At 42.5% G+C, this 17,797-nt stretch overlaps 1 protein-coding gene across 1 annotated transcript in view; it reads right to left on the reverse strand.

The window, feature by feature from the left end:
• cutlet (chromosome transmission fidelity protein 18 homolog) overlaps positions 1-17,797 on the reverse strand; it is a 98,573-nt gene that overhangs the window by 13,648 nt on the left and 67,128 nt on the right. Inside the window, exons 17-21 of the mRNA XM_037413467.2 lie at positions 15,010-15,159; positions 13,201-13,331; positions 8,066-8,150; positions 4,539-4,673; positions 4,127-4,184 (exon numbers count right to left, since the gene is read on the reverse strand). Coding sequence (XP_037269364.2) covers positions 4,127-4,184; positions 4,539-4,673; positions 8,066-8,150; positions 13,201-13,331; positions 15,010-15,159 — 559 coding nt within the window. The remainder of the gene's footprint in view (positions 1-4,126; positions 4,185-4,538; positions 4,674-8,065; positions 8,151-13,200; positions 13,332-15,009; positions 15,160-17,797) is intronic.

The following is a 17,797-nucleotide window of genomic DNA, read 5'->3' on the forward strand; positions in this document are numbered from 1 at the left end:
TATCAGCGCAATGTGTGGCGAACAGAACATTGTAACCACAATACTTGGTTTCAGCACGCGGAACTCGTTAAGGCGCGGGCTGACACACGTGATGGAAGCACCAGCATGCTGTTGCGCCTTCTGGAGGCTGTATTGTAAAATCTTTCAGCCTCGCTGCCTCGTTCATGACACTACGAAAATCTTTCTAGCCACTTAGTTGTACAGCCATCGCAGCATACGCACTTGGGCTCTGAGACATAATCACAAAACTTCAAACTAGGCCACCACGACCATTAGAACTTGCTTCGTGTACAAATGTGTTTTTGCACCTTGACGCAGTTCATCGACCACTTCAACCATCCTACGACAGATCATTCAGAGTGATACGTCGATAAGAAGAGCAATTAACTATCAACGTGCATGGTCCTCACGAAGTTGTCTCACTGGATTGATTGAAACCAGTGCACATTGAAGATGCAGACACTGTTTCATCCTTCATCTGTGAGTTCAACCTCCAAGGCAGTGCTCGTTCAAAGACACGCAGTGGACAGGTCTCCAAGGCGCCCCATCGTATAGATTTGTGAAAAATGTGAATCGTGCTATGAATGTTCATTAACTCACAGGAAAGGTAAATGATGTGGCGGCCTCACGGTCGCACAGCAGCAGCCAAGCACCATTTACCATCTTTTCGGTGAAATATTAGTGAGTTGCATGTGGGAAAGAGAAGTGGTGGGAGGGTCCGCGACCGAGCCATAGTGGCCGCACAGTTGATGAAATAAAGTTAGTGTGTTGTTTGACCTTCAGGGATGCGCTACTCGCTTCTCTGTCCTGATTTGCAGCTGCGCTCGCGTCCCGCACAACAGGAGCAATAAAATTTAGTTTTGAAGCATACTTCTAGAATCAAACATCACTGTTAGGTAATTAAAAATTTTGCTTTCTGGTAAACACAAAAAATTTCTGTAGTATTTTTCTGCACTGTGTGTGTTTGATGCCTGGGTGTGCGTGTGCATGAATGTGCCATGAGTTTGCGCTCAAATTAGTTTTTTGAAAACTAACTTATGTATGCTCTGGTCATTGATGCGCCAGAGCCTCCATGAGAACCCCGAGAAAAATTGGATGCGCTAGATTTAGGATAGAGTTTCCTAAGTATACCTTAGAGGGAACTCTGGTGCTAGTGTCTATGGGAGCTGCAACGCGCGGCGCTTCAGCGAGCATGGGAATGATGGGTAGTAGATGGATTTGTCTATTCTTCGTAGTTCTGGCTTTGTGTGTGTTCGTGTGGCTTGTAGTTGTCTTCTCATGAAACGAAAATCAGCAAATGTTCAGCGGTTGAGCTTCACCACCTTATTCTTTTAGGCTTACCATTTCTAATTGGGTCACGAAGTTCAAAAGGGTTCGTTCTTTCCTTCAAAACAAAACCAAAACACAGAATTAAACGAAACCAGAAGTGTGATTCGCCGCCTTCAAGTATGAAGACTAGGCAAATTCGTGTAGTACCCGTCATTCCCATGGTCGCTGAACGACTGCAGCGCCAAAGTACCCTCTAGTTAATTTTAGGAAACTCTATGGCTGCGCCATTGCTAGGCAAAGGCGCACAAAGTTTTTTCATTGTGATAGAAATTATATGGACACTCGATGGATTTTTGCCGTCGCCACTATGTTCCAGTAAACTCCAAGTTGATAACATCCCTTGCGCATCGTATCTTCTACCCGCAGGTAAAATCACCCGAGCGGGGGCAACGAGCGCTGCTCAACCAGAGATTAAACGAAGTGACCGATCTCCGTCGCTCGGAAGCCGCACGCGATAGCATCCCGCCGCGTGTTAGACCTACCGTCCAACGCTCAAGCAGAGAGGAAACACATCGCCCGTCTTGAACGAGCATGATAAGATATGGGTAGGTAGGAAGAGCACGTGTCGCTTGAGCAGCAGCTGTAAACTTTCATTCTAAGGCTGCGGTCACCATCGATGGTGCAAGAGCTATCTCGGCAAGCATCAGCGCACGGCTTTTACATCTTTCTTCGTGGTGCACTCTCAACAGGAAGAAATTGTGCGAAAAAAGCATTTGTCCTTGGAGCGAAGGCACATTAAAGAACAATAGTCTTTCCTGGGATACTTTGACACAGACATTTTTGTCAGTCTGTCCGTCCTGTTTCTGTCCAATCAACCAAGGGGGAGGGGACGAGCCTGCACTTTAACAAGAAGCCCCTACTCACCGATTTTTTCACGCAGAATGTCAAATAAACATTTCATTCTTTCTTTCCAGACAAAAGACAATCGTCTTTCAATGACCTTTGGCAGTGAAGCACTCAGATATGCTGCCAATTTTTTTCTATTACACCAGCATTTTCGGATCCAAAAGAGTTAGCTGTCAGTCCTACTTCGTATTTTAATGGGGTCGTGACGTTGAAGAAAGCAGCAGTCGCCGTTTTCAGTGAACTTTTTATTTGGGCGTACTTGAACCCAGAAAACGAAACGTCACTCTGCAAGTAATACACGCTGTGAACCGATAGCAGGGAACAAAGAGCATCAGCCGTCAATAATCTGCCAAGCAGTGAAGCGTGTCGGCACGCCATCGAAGATGCCAGCGTTATCGCTAGCAGCCGTGTCCGTTCCAAAACAAACTATAGTAGACTCTCGATAATTGAAACTCTGACAAATAATGCTTTCAGTTAATTCAAGCAAAACTCAATTTTTTGGTTGGCCTTCTATTCTTTCAATGTATTTAAAAACCTCTTAATTCAAACTCCATCATTAGGTCAATTCATATATATATTTGCAGGTCTATAGCAGAAAATATCTGCGGCTTTCACACTATTATTTAAAAATTTGTGTGCTTACGTAATCCTAACAGTCTAAAATGAAAAATGAAAAACCCTCAGCGGGAGATTATGTATATATAGATGGTACCCAGTCATTTGGGCACGGTTACACAAGGCAGCATTAGAGATAGAATGGGGCAGTAACGAAAATAGGAAGAAAGGAGCACATGGGGCATTACCAATGCCACATTACAATTTTTGGCTATTGCATTCATCACTGTGCCGGGGAAACAGATTAATTTTTTTTTCAGTTATTACAATTCGGCGGTGCGGCGAATTTTTCGCAACGCCCCTGCCATCTAACTGCTTTGCTGTTAAACGATAAACTCACATAAATGAGGTCTGCACACAAATGCCACCTTAACATTAACAAGGCTCGCGCATTTTGCTCAAGCAGCGCAAGATTCATGCATAGTGCGAGCACCATGCATGAACCGAAATACAATGTGACCGAACCACACGGGATATGGTTGCAGCTGCGTCCTTTGTGTATCCAGAGTGCTTTGCTTGGTCAATGATAAGACTCCGCTAAATTTGGCGTCCCACACGCGAATTGCCATTTCGGCGCAGCAGGTCAAATGGGTGCAGAATGGCACAATAGATGCGGCACTTGCACTGCTGCTTTATTCAATGTTTACAAAAGTGACAGCTGACTGAAAAGCATCTTGAACACAGTTTCATTTTGGTATGCTCCTTTAAAAGGGTGGTGCCACAAATCTTGTGGCTCGCGCATTCTTTGCTGCAGGCGTGTCTTATAGCTCCAGAAAGCATGACACATGCACCAAGATTCATGTATTTGCACTAAATAATTTAATATCGCTTTATTTATATGAACATCTTTCGGTTTAAGTTTTTAGGTGTCGAGTTGCACAGTGATATAGCAGTGTAGGTAGTGTCAACACGTGACCACACAAGCCCCTGTAAAACAAATGTGCTGACAGTTGCCATGGCTAGTCACAGCATCACAGCAACGATATAGCAACCGATGCTTTGCTGGTACATACGTTGCAGCAGTCCGGAGGTCACCTGCATCACTACAGATCTCACGTGGTGTCATTACAAGTTTCGTTGCCCTTCCTACAGAGTTACGTCACTGTTGATCGCATTAGCGACGGGTCTCGATTGCAAGAATGAGAATTTAAGTACCCTTTGGAAGTGAACTAAGATATGTTCTAAATGTTTGCTGTATCCAACCCTACATGTGGAGTTTCCTTGCATCCAGCGGAAACTCACAACAACCTTTTTATAGCTTCGAAATTTGATGGCACCATAGTTTCAAATCAATGCAATGTGCCAAATGGCCAGTGCAACAGAAGCAACAACTCACCTGTCACCTCGGTCGAGACAGGCCTTTCGATGACACGGCCAAAAAAGTCGACGGATGCCTGCACATTTCAAAAACTATGTTTGAGTGTATTTCATCAATAATAAGATCTTCCTTTTCACAAGTCAATATTGTAATACCAGCAAACTGCATACCACTGCAAATGGTTAAACTCGAAGCCTTATATTATGTATGCATCTCTACACTATATATCTGTTCATGACAAGGCAACTATAGGGCAGCTAACACAACCTGTTGAATTGGAATGCCTTTCACACACAGCGTTTTTCAGGCCAAGCAACATTTTCACAGTCATTATGTAATTGGTCATGCTTCCATAAATGCAAATGAAAAAAAAAATAAAAGGGGCCAAGTGTTTGAGTACAGTCACCCTTCGAATGTAGTTATGTCTCACCCTTGATGATGGCTCAACAATCTTTGGTGCCGGCTCCAGTGTTGGTACTCCCCCAGTACTAACAGATGCTGCTGTAGGATTCCTTGCACGTTGTTCTTGCACCGCGTCACTTTTCCTCATTTTCTCCAGTTCTAACTGAAAGGAGTCGTACAAGACGCATAACAATATGAGTAAATTCCACATCATGCCATGTACTGTCCTGTAATTTTGTCTGAATGTCCATACGCATGAACAAGCGTGTTTGCTTCAAGGCAGCATTTGTCAAACCGTGGCCCGCAAGCCTCCAGGAGTTTCAGAATGATTTCAAACAAACAGTGAGTGGGCAAGTAAAACATGTAGCGTGATGCTTGAGCTGGTAAAGCTACCTCACAGTGAAACACATGGGGAGGTATTTAGAAGGACCCATCATAAGCCGCATTCCCCGGTTTTATTAGGATTAAACAGAAAACCAGAAACAGGATTGTTGTTGAGACTAGCTGCAATTTTTGCCCTACACCACACCACATGGCTTGTGCAAGGGAGACCCCAACAATCCCCATATCCAAAACGCAACACATTAGCTATGGGGGAGATAGTGCTGGCCAGCTCAACAGTGAAAGGCCTGCAAAATCCGATTGCCAAGATAAAAAGTGTTGGCAATGCCACATGGACTCTGGGCTGAGGGCTCCAGACAACATGGGTGGAGCTCTCACTTTAACATTGCACGCAGTGATGTAATTAGATAGGACGGCACCCATGACAAATATATTTCCACGCCCCTCGTGATGGTAATTAGAGTGACTATTACTATTATTATTATTATTATTATTATTATTATTATTATTATTATTTAGGTGATAAAAAATTACACCATCTTCCGCTAAAGAGAGCCATGCGTGTGAGTGCGAACCAGTGGGGAGATGGTGAACGGCACCCACAGAAACCCGTCTACGTCGCCATAAGCACGTGCACCAACACTCGTAACCTCTACCTGACTACCGCTGCCAGTGATCATCGGTTCCATCATAAGAACGACAATGTGGACAAGAACATGATGGCCGAATCCACGCCTCGACAACTATCGTCTGGACACCATCACTCAGCGTTACCTCTAGCGCTTTCTTTGTCGCCGACTCGGGAGATGGGAAGCGTAGGAGAGGGAGAGGGTATGCGCATACGCAGTGGGGGTGTGGATGCAGTGGAAAGGAGGGAGGGACAATGCTCCTGCCATAAGCAGCTTCGCACATAAAAAGTCATCTGGCTGTCCTGGGCAAGCGAATGAACAACCTCTTGATTGATTGTCCATTACAGTGAACTAAAGCCATCTTGTACGCCCACGCATCATACGACCCACCAGAAGTCCACAAGGTTAGAAAAAATGTGAAAGAAGAAATGTCAGTATAATGGACCACCAACTTGCCCAGCGATCTGCTGAATGAAGAAATGGACCTTGCCGGTCACTTGTCTAATTTCCACGAATATACGAAGTTTGTAAATCACATGCAACTACACAAAAGAGAACGACAAAGTAGCATACAAAGGGTTTTTTAATTTAATCATGAAAAGTATTTTTCCAAATTACTTAATTCGTTAATCAAATCTGCATACTGTGCCTACTTCCTTTTGTCAATACTAATGATGCATTCTAAAATTAATTCTGGCAAAATAGCATGCATGCCAGTACAAATTTTGGTTGTGAACAATGATTTTAAACAAATAAATTCTATATATTTTACACATAACATGGCGCACATGTATTACAAAAGCAGCTGTCACTCTCCCATCATACATTTTCATCATCAGCTGCACTCTGGACCCATGGCCTCGAACATGTGACCCGCAGACCTCTCACCAGTGAACCCCAGCCTGCACGTGACAGTATTCATTGCACTTTTTCATTTTTTTTTTCCAATAAGTGTCGTCGAGAGCTACACAGGCCTAACTTGTCTAGAGCATTTTTTTTCCTCGGGGAAAACCTTGCAGTCAACATGTGTTGATGCAGATCTATGAAACAAAATTTTATATTTAAGAATTGTCCAGATTTTAGTCTTTTTAGAGGTAGGTTTAGTATGTTGTTGCAATCCCGGTGCCCAATCACCTTCAAAAATGACCGATGTGTGAGATAGCGCAAAATATTTCAAATAGCAACGGCAGGCATTCTAAAGATTTTAGCTTTTTGTGTGTGTGTTTTGTGGTGCTCTTTTGAAATTATATATTAACCAGATATGATGCTGATTACCATCTCATATAGTCACCGTAACCCACTCACATTGAGAGGGTTACGGTGACACGTGAAATTTACGGTGAATTTACACGTGGGTTACGGTGAAAACGTGAAATTTTGAGCTCTATTAGCAGAAAATAAAGTGACGTTGAAGCTTGACGCCTCATCAAAGCCAACAGTGATATCGATACTCGTTATCCACTAACAAGTCCAAAACCTTTAATGAACGGAATCAGGGAGCAATTTTTGTGAGTCTCCGAAATATAAAATGAAAACACAGCAACACTGTTTCTGTCAGTTATCCTGCATGGACAGGCATAGTCACGTACCGGGGGGCAATAAACAAGAGAATAACAGCATAACAAATCGGTCACATTTTGAAATATTCTGAACGGGAAAACCATAAATTCTGCAGGCACAACAAGCGGGAACCAGCCAAAGAATGAAACCAATACTAGCCAGCGCATCGTTGTACTAAAGCCTTAAAAAAATATTGAGAGACATTAGTGCAAGAAAAAAATTCCTCATGTTCTTGCAGTGTCACAGCACATGCCGAACAAGAGAAATGCTCGAAAAAGGCGCATGTTTTAAGCATACAGGCCATGACCTACATGTACGTAATCGGCTGTTTTGTGGCAGTAGCAGATGATGTACATGTACGTCCTTGACCCTTAGAGGGTTATTCCAAAAGACAGGGCATGCAAACACGGACACGAGAGGGAAGCCAGGACACTGCAAATGCCCTGACCTCCTTCTTTTGTCTGTGTTTGCATGGCCTGTCTCTTTTAGAATCAATATGTAACAACAATATCAGCTCTCTGTTAGTCAAAGGGTTAACTGGTGTTAGAAAGCAAGTGGTCTCTAAAGCCACTCAGCATAATGCTGACTGATTGGAATGTCACGTGCACTCAGGTATAACAAAACCACAAAGCATAACATTCAGGGTATACTAATTTGCCTGCCAAAGTTTTTTGACCATCAGAAATAAACCTACTTCTGTTTACAAGATTATATGCTGTACCTTTCTACTCAAACAGTTTCATTTGAAGACTACCCTAATACTTCCTTAAACTTCCCGAAATCCCACCTTCCCTACCTTTTATGCATATTCCAAACAAAACACATTGCCACTGAATCCACACTCGCATCAAAATATAAGTCGACAAGTTGCCAGGAGGGAAAACTATACTGGCGGTAGTGTTAATTGAGGTGGCAATATTTTGGCGGGATGCTGATAAAGCAAGCAGAAAAAAAGGCCATCACTTCTGCCTGTGGCAAGTACAAAACAATAAAATGTGGCTGCAGCGCCACAGTCAGTGCTTACCTCCCTAGCAATGATCTGCTTCGTAGCATACGGGAGCTGTAGCTGTTGTGGGATTCCAGGAAATTGCACAACCTCTTCAATGTTGCTGCAAGTTTTGAGAATGTCAGCTAAGATTAGCTGAATAATATGGTGTGAGGTGAAAAACGTTGAAGTTAATTCAGGAGACCCTGTGACACTTATAGAATGTGATAATGCTTCATAGTTGTTAAGGGGAGATGCGATTTAAAAAAAAAAGTTTCGTGAATCTGTAGGCTAAGGCAATCAAATTTTTTGCTCTACATATATGCTTTTATGTTTATTCCAAATATGTAATTAGTTCTGTTGTAAGTTGCACAGTTTTCGTTTTGTGCCATGACAATAGGTAAAATATACAGTTGAACACGGATATATCGAACTCGAAGGGAATCGCGAATTACTTCAATATATGAAAAATTCGCTATAAAAAATACAGGACCAAGAGCTTACCCGTAGAGATCCATTACCTACAATAGGCGCATTCAAGAATGACAGCTAATTCCACACATATGCCGCAACAAAATAATTTATTTACATGAAAAAAAATTGCTTATATTAGACTGCTTTTCTTTTTGAAATGAAGTTGAAAACAGTAGCCTCTATCTTATCAAGGCTGTCTCGGTGTGAGAGTTTGGTTCCCTCCATGTGGCCAATACCACAGCGAATGATGCCGAACGCTGCCACCACTTCAGTGGCGGAGTACCGCGTGTAGCCAGCGAGGCCTCGTTTGGACGATCCTTCTCCTCACTCGAGTTGTCGGCCTGAGCATCCTGGGTCCCTGCAACTGCAGCTACTATGTCCTCGTCAGCGAGGCTCGCAACGGCCTGCACATTGCAGTTCGCTTCCACGAAATCGTCCGCAGACACTGCGTGTGGAACTGCTGCCATAACGACAACTCGCGAAACGCGTCGTCTATGTGCTCGTCACTGCCGTCTTCACCGGTTTCCACAAGTTCCGCCATTTCGATGCCTGCCTTGAGGAAGCAGTTGACCACTGTGTCCATCTTCACATCTCACCAGGCACCCTTCATCATTTGTATGGCACCAAAAAAGTCAACCTTCAGCTCAGTGCCCATGCGGAGGTTGACTAGCAGCCTATCAAGGAGTCGCCTCCTGTAGCCCAACTTTAAGGACTTGATGATGCCCTGGTCAAGTGGTTGCAACTTCACCACGGTGTTGGCTGGCAGAAACTTCAGTTCAATGTCTTTGAGCTCGCAGGTGGTGTGGTGGGCTAAGCAGTTGTCCACAAGAAGGCAATCGCGACACCCCCACTTGCCCAGCTCGACTTCGCATGCTTGCAGCCATTCTGTGAACAGCTGACGTGTCATCCACGCCTTCTTGTTTGAGGCGTAGCTGACAGGGAGCTGCTTACAGTTTTTAAAGGGGTGCAGTGCCCTTGCTTTCCCGATCATAAAGGGCTGGAGCTTCCGAGACCCATCCATGTTGGCTGCTAGAATAACACTCACGCGAACTTTGGCCATTTAGCCCCCGTGACACGTGCTATCATAGATGTCGAGAGTCTTGCTTAGGAACATTTGCCAAAAAAAAAAAACGGTCTCGTCGGGAAAAACTTCGCCGAGATTTCCTGCCACTCCTTCGTCATCCACTGCGGGATGTCCTGGCTGCTGACAGCTTCGCTTTCGCCAGAAATGGTTTTGCCAACAATGTTGCAGTGCTGCTTCAATCAGTGAAGCCACCCGGTGTTGTCGGCGAGTACAGCGGCAAACCATTTGGCCTTGGCCATCAGCATCAGGCCATCCATCGGAGTGTTCCTCACGCGCACTTCTAAAAACCAGGAAGAGTGCCTTTTCTACATTCCCGTTGGCAGGTGCGCACACATGACATGCTCACAATGTTCGCTGACAAAGCATCCCAAAGTTGTCCACGACTGTTGAACATTTCTCGCCCGTCTCAATATGCTGAATAGCCTTCAACTTCGTCACAAAGTCAAGGGTCTTGCGCTTCTTCACGCTGGCCATAGCTACACGAGAAGTAGACAATTCGAGTCCGCAGCGGCTTTGCACACCACGCAGGCAAAAGAGGAATGCTGCACATGCGGAGGTACGTAGGCAATGCGACAACGAAAGCAACAAAGCGCTCGCAAGGCGATGGCCACCTGCTAGGGCAACAGCAAAAGAAGCGAGCTGTGGTTGGCTGATCAAAACTCTCAAAACAGTAACAAAAATAAAAGGCGAAAGGAGGAGAATGTTGGCTACTTCGTTCCTGCTCTCCGAGAAGACGGGTACGTGTAGAAAGCATGAGAGAGAGAGAGAAACGAAAAAAAAAAGGCGTTCCGCAAGTTAGAGACTGTGCAGTCTGAGCCCTCTCGCCCTTATTTTGTTTCGAGCGTTTCGGGTTTTGGCGAAGGCGTGGTACCGCGCAAAAGTTGCCAGGGTTGCGAGTGCGCCTTCCAACTCTTGCGTGGAGCTGCGCTGCCGTGGAGATCACAGGGCGCGGCGAGTGACGAAGAATACCTTCCAGCTCTCGCAGCATTCGATATATCCGAAGGCGGGTAAAAATATTGTTTGATATAAACATGTGAATTTCTATACATTTACAAAGGAATTTCAAACAGATAACTACCCGAAAATTCTAATATATGTGGGTTCGATATATCAGTATTTGACTGTAGTTCGTCTTGGAAAAACTTTTTATGCCATTAAACTTTTATGGTTCTGTGTTATTAATGGCTCATATTGTTTCTCATTAACTGTAGAATGCAAATAACTACAAGAAAAGTGCATATAATACACCTGTCACACGGCAAATATAATGTATTTGCAGCAAATGTCATTCGTTTGTAATACCGTTTGTTTGCTGTGAGACAGGGAAACTAATGCCATTTGATGAAAATGACATTTGCTGTCGAATGAGTTCTCGAAACACGTTTGCATTCGATTTCGGACTGAATGAGTAGTCTTGACGCCAGGCACTTTTAGGGAGATGACTGTTAACTTGTGTATACGCAACTTATATCATTTGTAAACATCTTCTTCTTTACTAGATCAACTCATTACTGGTTAGATGCATAATAGCACGCGTGAAAATTTGTAAAAAAAGAGCTAGTCTCAACTACGGTGGCTGGACGCCGGCCATGTTCCATTTTCGTCTGTAGTTGTTGCCTGTATCACGGATATTGATAGTCCAATTGCACGTGTTGTGGTGACAAAGGTGGTGACTTCACGAAATCGCTGCCGTGGTTTCATTTCTGCAGCTGGGAAAGCATGCGCCCAGCTTCAGTTCACTGTACTGACACCCAGTCATATCGTCGGCCATGTTTGTTTTTGAGTGTGTCATGCAGCTGTGACAAGTTGTGTAAAATGGCCGCGTTTATATTCTAGAAGCACCTTTTTACCCATAAAAATAATTTTTGTGGATGCACGCATACTACATGCAAGTTATAGTATACTTTTAGTTATCCCAAAATCCTCGGCTCAGGAGGGCTAAGGTCATGATCATCATTTTAAAATGGCATTTGTTTTTGTCGTGTGACAGCACTCAGGTAAAATGACATTAGGTTCGCTTAATATCATTCGTTGTAAATGACATTAGATCTGCCATGTGACAGGACTTTAGGACATTTTAATGGACAAGAAAAATGGTAATGTGAGAATTCCTAGAATTCTCAGCTCATACTAATAGCTTGCTTTAGCTTTGTAATAATTATACAGGCGATATCAAGTTTTAAAGGAGATACTTGCACCCTTCACAAGTTAAGGAATATCAGCGCAAAATTTCACATTGATCTGGCTATCAGAAGTAACAAAAACATAATGTATAATCTCAATAGACTGCCAAAAATGGATCTTGAGAAAATGCATTTTAAAGGTATAAATCACAGCTTATCTATGGGGCAAAAATATGCTTTATAAAGTGATTTCTTCCATCAAGAAAGCTTGGCAATCATTACTATTTTGAGCATGTGGCTTTAGTGCGAAATGCTATGGCACACAGCCAGATTACCATTTCAGGGGACTATATACAATGGGCTCTATTTTTTGGTAGCCACCTTGTGCTCTATAAAAGGGATTTTAGCCTTCTTCGACTTTAAATAATATCTTCAGCTTTTGTTGTGAAAGTAGAGATATTAAACTTGTGAAAGCAAATAAAATGAAAAATATGTAATTTGGGGAAAATCGACTCCCATCTCCTCCTAAACAATGCTTTTATGAACAGCAATTCACCACTTTTTAGAACAAGAAGCCAAGTATCTATGTTTTTGATCAAACACTAGCTTGCTCACATGAAGCACCAATAAGCATTGCATTGCTGACCCAATTTTTTTATATTTTGCTACAGAACAGTGCCTCCACGTCAGAACTCTTCGAGAAACTTGGACATCTTATTGACAATTAGTACTTTAACTGCCAAAACTGGATAGCACAAAGCACCGATCTCAGAGACTATGCCAGTTCTCAGGTTGACGAGCAGAGGCACACTAAGAAGAACAACCATTCACATCAGCATAGTTTGTAGTTATATTCTCAGTGGACCACCACATATGCAGTTCTAAATGTCTAATAGCATTGAAAACTCAAGTTTGTCATAATATGGGCAACTGTCTAAGATTGACCATGATTCTTGCTGTCATGTGTTTGTGTAGCCTCAGCAGAGCATTGAGAGGAAAATTTTCAGTTTTTATTCTTTTTGGCATCAAATTAAAGGCCGACCCTTCAAGACCCTAAAGATTGTACTGCTAAGTGTGAGTGCACCCTGATAAAGTAATTTCAGTTTGTTTTTAAAAGCTAGTTTTGGTTTATACTGTACACTGAAAAAGTAATCACAGTATGTTATTAAAAGCTAGTTTCAGTTCTTACACTATCCTGATGTCATAACACAGTATGACTTCCTTGTATGCATTCGCACCACTCAGAGCACCGGTGAAAGCGGCTAGCAGTTTTGCCTGTCAGTTTCCCAAAACGCAAGACCAAGCACGCAGCACACTACTCATCATTTTTTTAATTTTCCATTAAAATAATTCAAATATTTTTTTCTCGAAGTTCAAATACTTTGAATGATAGAATTCTGATGCAAATCAAATGGAATAGGAAACGCTATTCGAAATATATTCAAAAGTTCAAATATTCGCACATCTCTAAAGAAAAGCATTGGGTTACTCACGGTTCGAGGTTGTACTGGTAGACTCCATCAGCATTTCTTGTCTGCTGGTAGGTGATGCTGAGTGATGACATTACAGTAATCACCTGTTGCAGCTGCTGGCGCTCCTCTTTGCTAAATAACTGTGTGTTCACCTGGGATGGCAAGTCACAAGTACATTATGCATGCCACAACATAACAGAACCACATACCACACAGTTCTCACGGGCCAACCTAAGCCACCAGTAGTGCTACAACAAAAGCAGAATATTGATGAATAGAAGTAAGTGCTTTACTGTATGGGCATCAGGTAAAAAATGAGAACATGCACACTGTCACGAAGTTTATTTACGTACACACCTACTGGAAGGCCGAGGAATGCCAGAAGAGCGAGGAACGTCAACAGGCCGAAAATACAAACAAGCGCAAGCTCAGGTCACGCGTGTGCACCAACGCTGTGGCTTGCCGTTTCTTGCTGCTTCGTCGTCGTTCGCATAGTTCCCTACAACACTAAGGCCTCCATATATTCTTGGCTCACAGTAATTACATGACACAATGACGAATCTGGCCTTTTGGTGCACCAACTGCAGTGGAACACTGCGAATATTACAAATACTTCCAGCAAAATATAATATATTATAGCTCGCAATATATTACAGTAGACTCTCATTAAACAGAACCTGAAGGAACCACGAAAATAAGCTCCATTTAAGAGGAGTTCCGTTCACCGAGAGATGAACAAGAGCGCAGAACAGAAGCATGAAACCAATCTTCTAAAAGGACTTGTTTTTGGGCGACTTTGTGCTTACTTGGTGGAGATTACTGAGGCGCAACAAACATTTTGTGAAATAGGAGGAGCACAAGAGAAGAAAGAATAGCTTTGATTAATTGATTGATTGATTGATATATGGGGTTTAATGTCCCAAAGCCACCATATGATGACGAGAGACGCCGAAGTGGAGGGCTCCAAAAATTTCGACCACCTGGGATTCAAGAAAGAACAGCGCCAACTACCAACTGTTTAATGACAATCTAAGAAATGCAGCATTTCTTAGATTGTCATTAAACAGTTGGTAGTTGGCGCTGCTCTTTCTTCTCTTCTGCTCCTTCTGTTTCACGAAATGTTTTTGTGCCTCAGTCAACTGCACCAAGAAACCAATCTTGTCAGAAGCACTTGTTCCAATTAAGCAGCAGTGCCGTTTAACAGATTCCCATTGACTGAGAGTCTACTGTACAGCTAAATTTTGCTATGTTATACTGAGAGTTTTATAATAAATGGTGTCACGTACACAAACCTTATGTCACGTTGCCATATAGCACAAACCTTATGCAAGCACACATGCTTAAAATTAAGAAGGCAAGTTATCAGGCATTACATCAATGCCATCCTAATCTTACAATAGGTTCAAAGGAGCTTGTGCTGTAAGTGGCAAGCATGCAAACAAGAAGCAGCAGGTGGTAACAGCCAGGTGAGATTCCACCAAACGTCTTTGTCAAGGGTACTCATTGCAAATACTTAAAGGCAGATTCCTTGATGATGCAGTCAATGTTTTGTACCCTTCGTACAGTCATTGTCGCAAACAAACTTTGAAACAGTAGCTTTCTGAGCTGCACTGGCTTTGTGTCTTGCCACCTTTAACTGTGGTACAGTTGGTATACACTGCCACTGTAAAGAGTGGCAGTAGGGACTAACTGAGATATGAGACAAACTATGGGCACATCGCCATGTGGTAAAACACAACGGCACACCTAAGAACATGAGAAGGACCTATGGCTACCCTGCACTTCGTATAAATCACAATTACTATGAGATACTGCCAAGGCAAAACCCACCGGTCGAATCGCAGGCTGTACAATGCATAGCAACCAAGGTAGCACATCTCGGAGCAGTGTAGTCTCGGTCACAAAACAGCGAGACTGTGGTGATAATTCAGCAATCAGTGACACTAGGATGTTGTGCATCTGAGTCTTTTTGGCTCGTGCCTGGAAAAATGCAGGTAAAAAACCAGGCCACATGAATTCTTAACAAATACTGTCCCTACGGATGCAAGGTGCAGATGTGTCAGAAAAATAGAGTGAATGCTAACTTAAAGTAAGACCACAAAGAAATCAAATCATACAAAAATCAGTTTCGAGATTACAAGTGGCACCCAAAAGTAACTCGACTGGCACAACATTGGGCACACAATTCTCTTGCTAGGCAAGTGCCCTGCCACATCATTTAAGATCATTGCATTTCGAGCTGGTAATATTTTTCATGAAATCAATATTGTGCACTTGATGTTTTTTTTTCATAGCTCTTTTAAGTGAACTGTGTGTAAGTGTAAAAATTTGTCTTGGTGTAGTAAAATTAGCACTGTGATTGCTCACAAGTAACAACTCTGGAGTAAAAATCTGGGTCGCTTCAGAGCTGCAGACCTGCCAAGTTCAAGAATTCTGTATCCGGGAGTTCTTGGCAACGAGAGAGGGAGGGTTGCACCAATTTATTCCCCCCCTTTTGTACAAAAAAAAACGGAGAAAAACCGAAGGAACGGGGTCGGTAAGTATCAGCATTGAGGTCTTATAATGGCTTGGAGTGGTAGCCAAACACACGAAGATAGGGTTTTCAAACTACAGTGGAAGGTGAGAGTCTCAAAGGCAAATATTCGCAAACATTCATATCTCCGGAAATTTCGCGTCGTCAAAACAACAGTACGCTCTGTTCTCGTCTCTTCTATCCCCTCCTGTCACTGTTAAGCACTTTCTTCGTCTACCATGCAGCACCAACCAGCCCAATTAAGCACTTTGTTAGAGTACTTCCGTTCTCAATCCAAATGCACTGGTGGGCATTTGCCTTCAAAACCAAGTCGTTTTCTACTATCTATGATAGCATCCATGGCAGTTTTGTTCGCAGCATTTGTGGAAAGCAACGTCGCTTTCACTGGTCCAAGGTTCTACATGCGTGCACTTTCAGAGTTCTGTAAGTTACGTGGTTGCCATACATGAACGTGTCAAGAGCGACTGCGGTTTTACCCACAGCAGTTGTGGCAAACGATCACCGCAGTTCTGACAGTGCATACGCTGCTCTTGGCCTTCGTTCGACGGTTTTGGTGCTAAAGTTCATACGACCCGCCGCGATGAGAAAAAGTATTCGGAACATCCGAATTTTGGCCTAATGGACATGTTGAAATTTAGCTGGGGAATTTGAAAAAATAGTATCTGCCGCTGTCACATCACTGAGATCCTACTGTACATTTAAATGAGCATCTCCTAAATACAACAAAATGTGATGGATTTTCGAAACGCCTGGATCGAAAAGGGCTGAATTTTTGTCAATGCAGTCAGATCACACTCAGAAATTTTGATTTCCGGGAGCTTTTCCTGACAACCCTACAAATGTAAAAACTGGTCGAAATTTGGGAGACATGGCAGGTATGAAGCTGTTCTTTCAAAGTAAGGCTTGTTTTCACTCGACCATTTTTGTTCATTTGTTCAAATTCAACGCAGAAATTTAACAGCAAGCTTACTCATCCCCAAATCTTTCGCTAAAATTCCCTGAACCGAGCTCCAAGTCATATCAGAAAAGTTCACCAACTTTTCAATGGGGTGAACTTTTCAATGGTCCATCGTCTGTCTTCAAGCACAAGCACACAAAATATTGATATATTAGTTCATCCAGGGCTTGTGTGAATAGTGATTTTTAGCTTTAAAGCAAATTCAAAGGTAACAGTGATATTGGTCAAATAATTTTGAATCGAATTCAAAAAGCATGTATTTTATGTTTTGCGGAAAAATGGGCATATTTGTCAGGATCAAACTAACCTGACCTTCGCTGGAATGCAAGTGATGACCTGTAAAATATGTTATGTTTTCAAATTTCCTATACTGAGAGCCTATAAGCCAAATAGCAAGCTTTATAGCTAAAAAATAATAAAACATATGTTCATATAGTCTTCAAATGGGGCTTCATGGCAATACAGATTTCCCCTGAGTAAGTGCTTTCACGGCTTAGTACAACTCCACTGCAATGAAACCACCTTTACAGAAAATTACATACATTTACTAGTTTATTTTGAATATTTTTAAGTTTTTCAATAAATTTCAATCGAAGCAAATTCAAATACTGTAATATTCACACAAGCCTATACGGTTCATAAAGTTGGTGGACTTCTAGAACAAGGTTTGTCATGAATTGACATTTCCCCTCATACTAAAAAAAAAAAAAAAAAAATCTGTCACACTGTTTAAGTTTTTCTTATCGCAGATTCCTTGTGAACAGCGTTTACTACTGCAATAAGGTTGACTGTGTAATAGTTGTAGATTCATTTTGCCATAGCACAAAACAAATTTTACAGCCACCCATTGTTCATATGAATTGGCCATCATAAAAAGTGACAGTTCTGCAGCAAGGGCGAAGCAATGCATGTGATAGCATTAACTTGGAATGTAACGCTGAGAATGGCTGGCAGATCAAAACGTGCAGCGTGCTGCTCACGCACACATGACACATGAAAACAACACACACAAGACGATGGCTAACTAACAACGTTTACGACTCGACGTTTAACACACTGTTTAAACAAAAATGATGCATGAAATTAAATCATAGGTATAAATATAAGTGCGAACTAACAAGTGTCCC

This window comes from Rhipicephalus microplus, chromosome X (genome assembly GCF_043290135.1).
Source record: "Rhipicephalus microplus isolate Deutch F79 chromosome X, USDA_Rmic, whole genome shotgun sequence".
Taxonomy (NCBI): domain Eukaryota; kingdom Metazoa; phylum Arthropoda; class Arachnida; order Ixodida; family Ixodidae; genus Rhipicephalus; species Rhipicephalus microplus.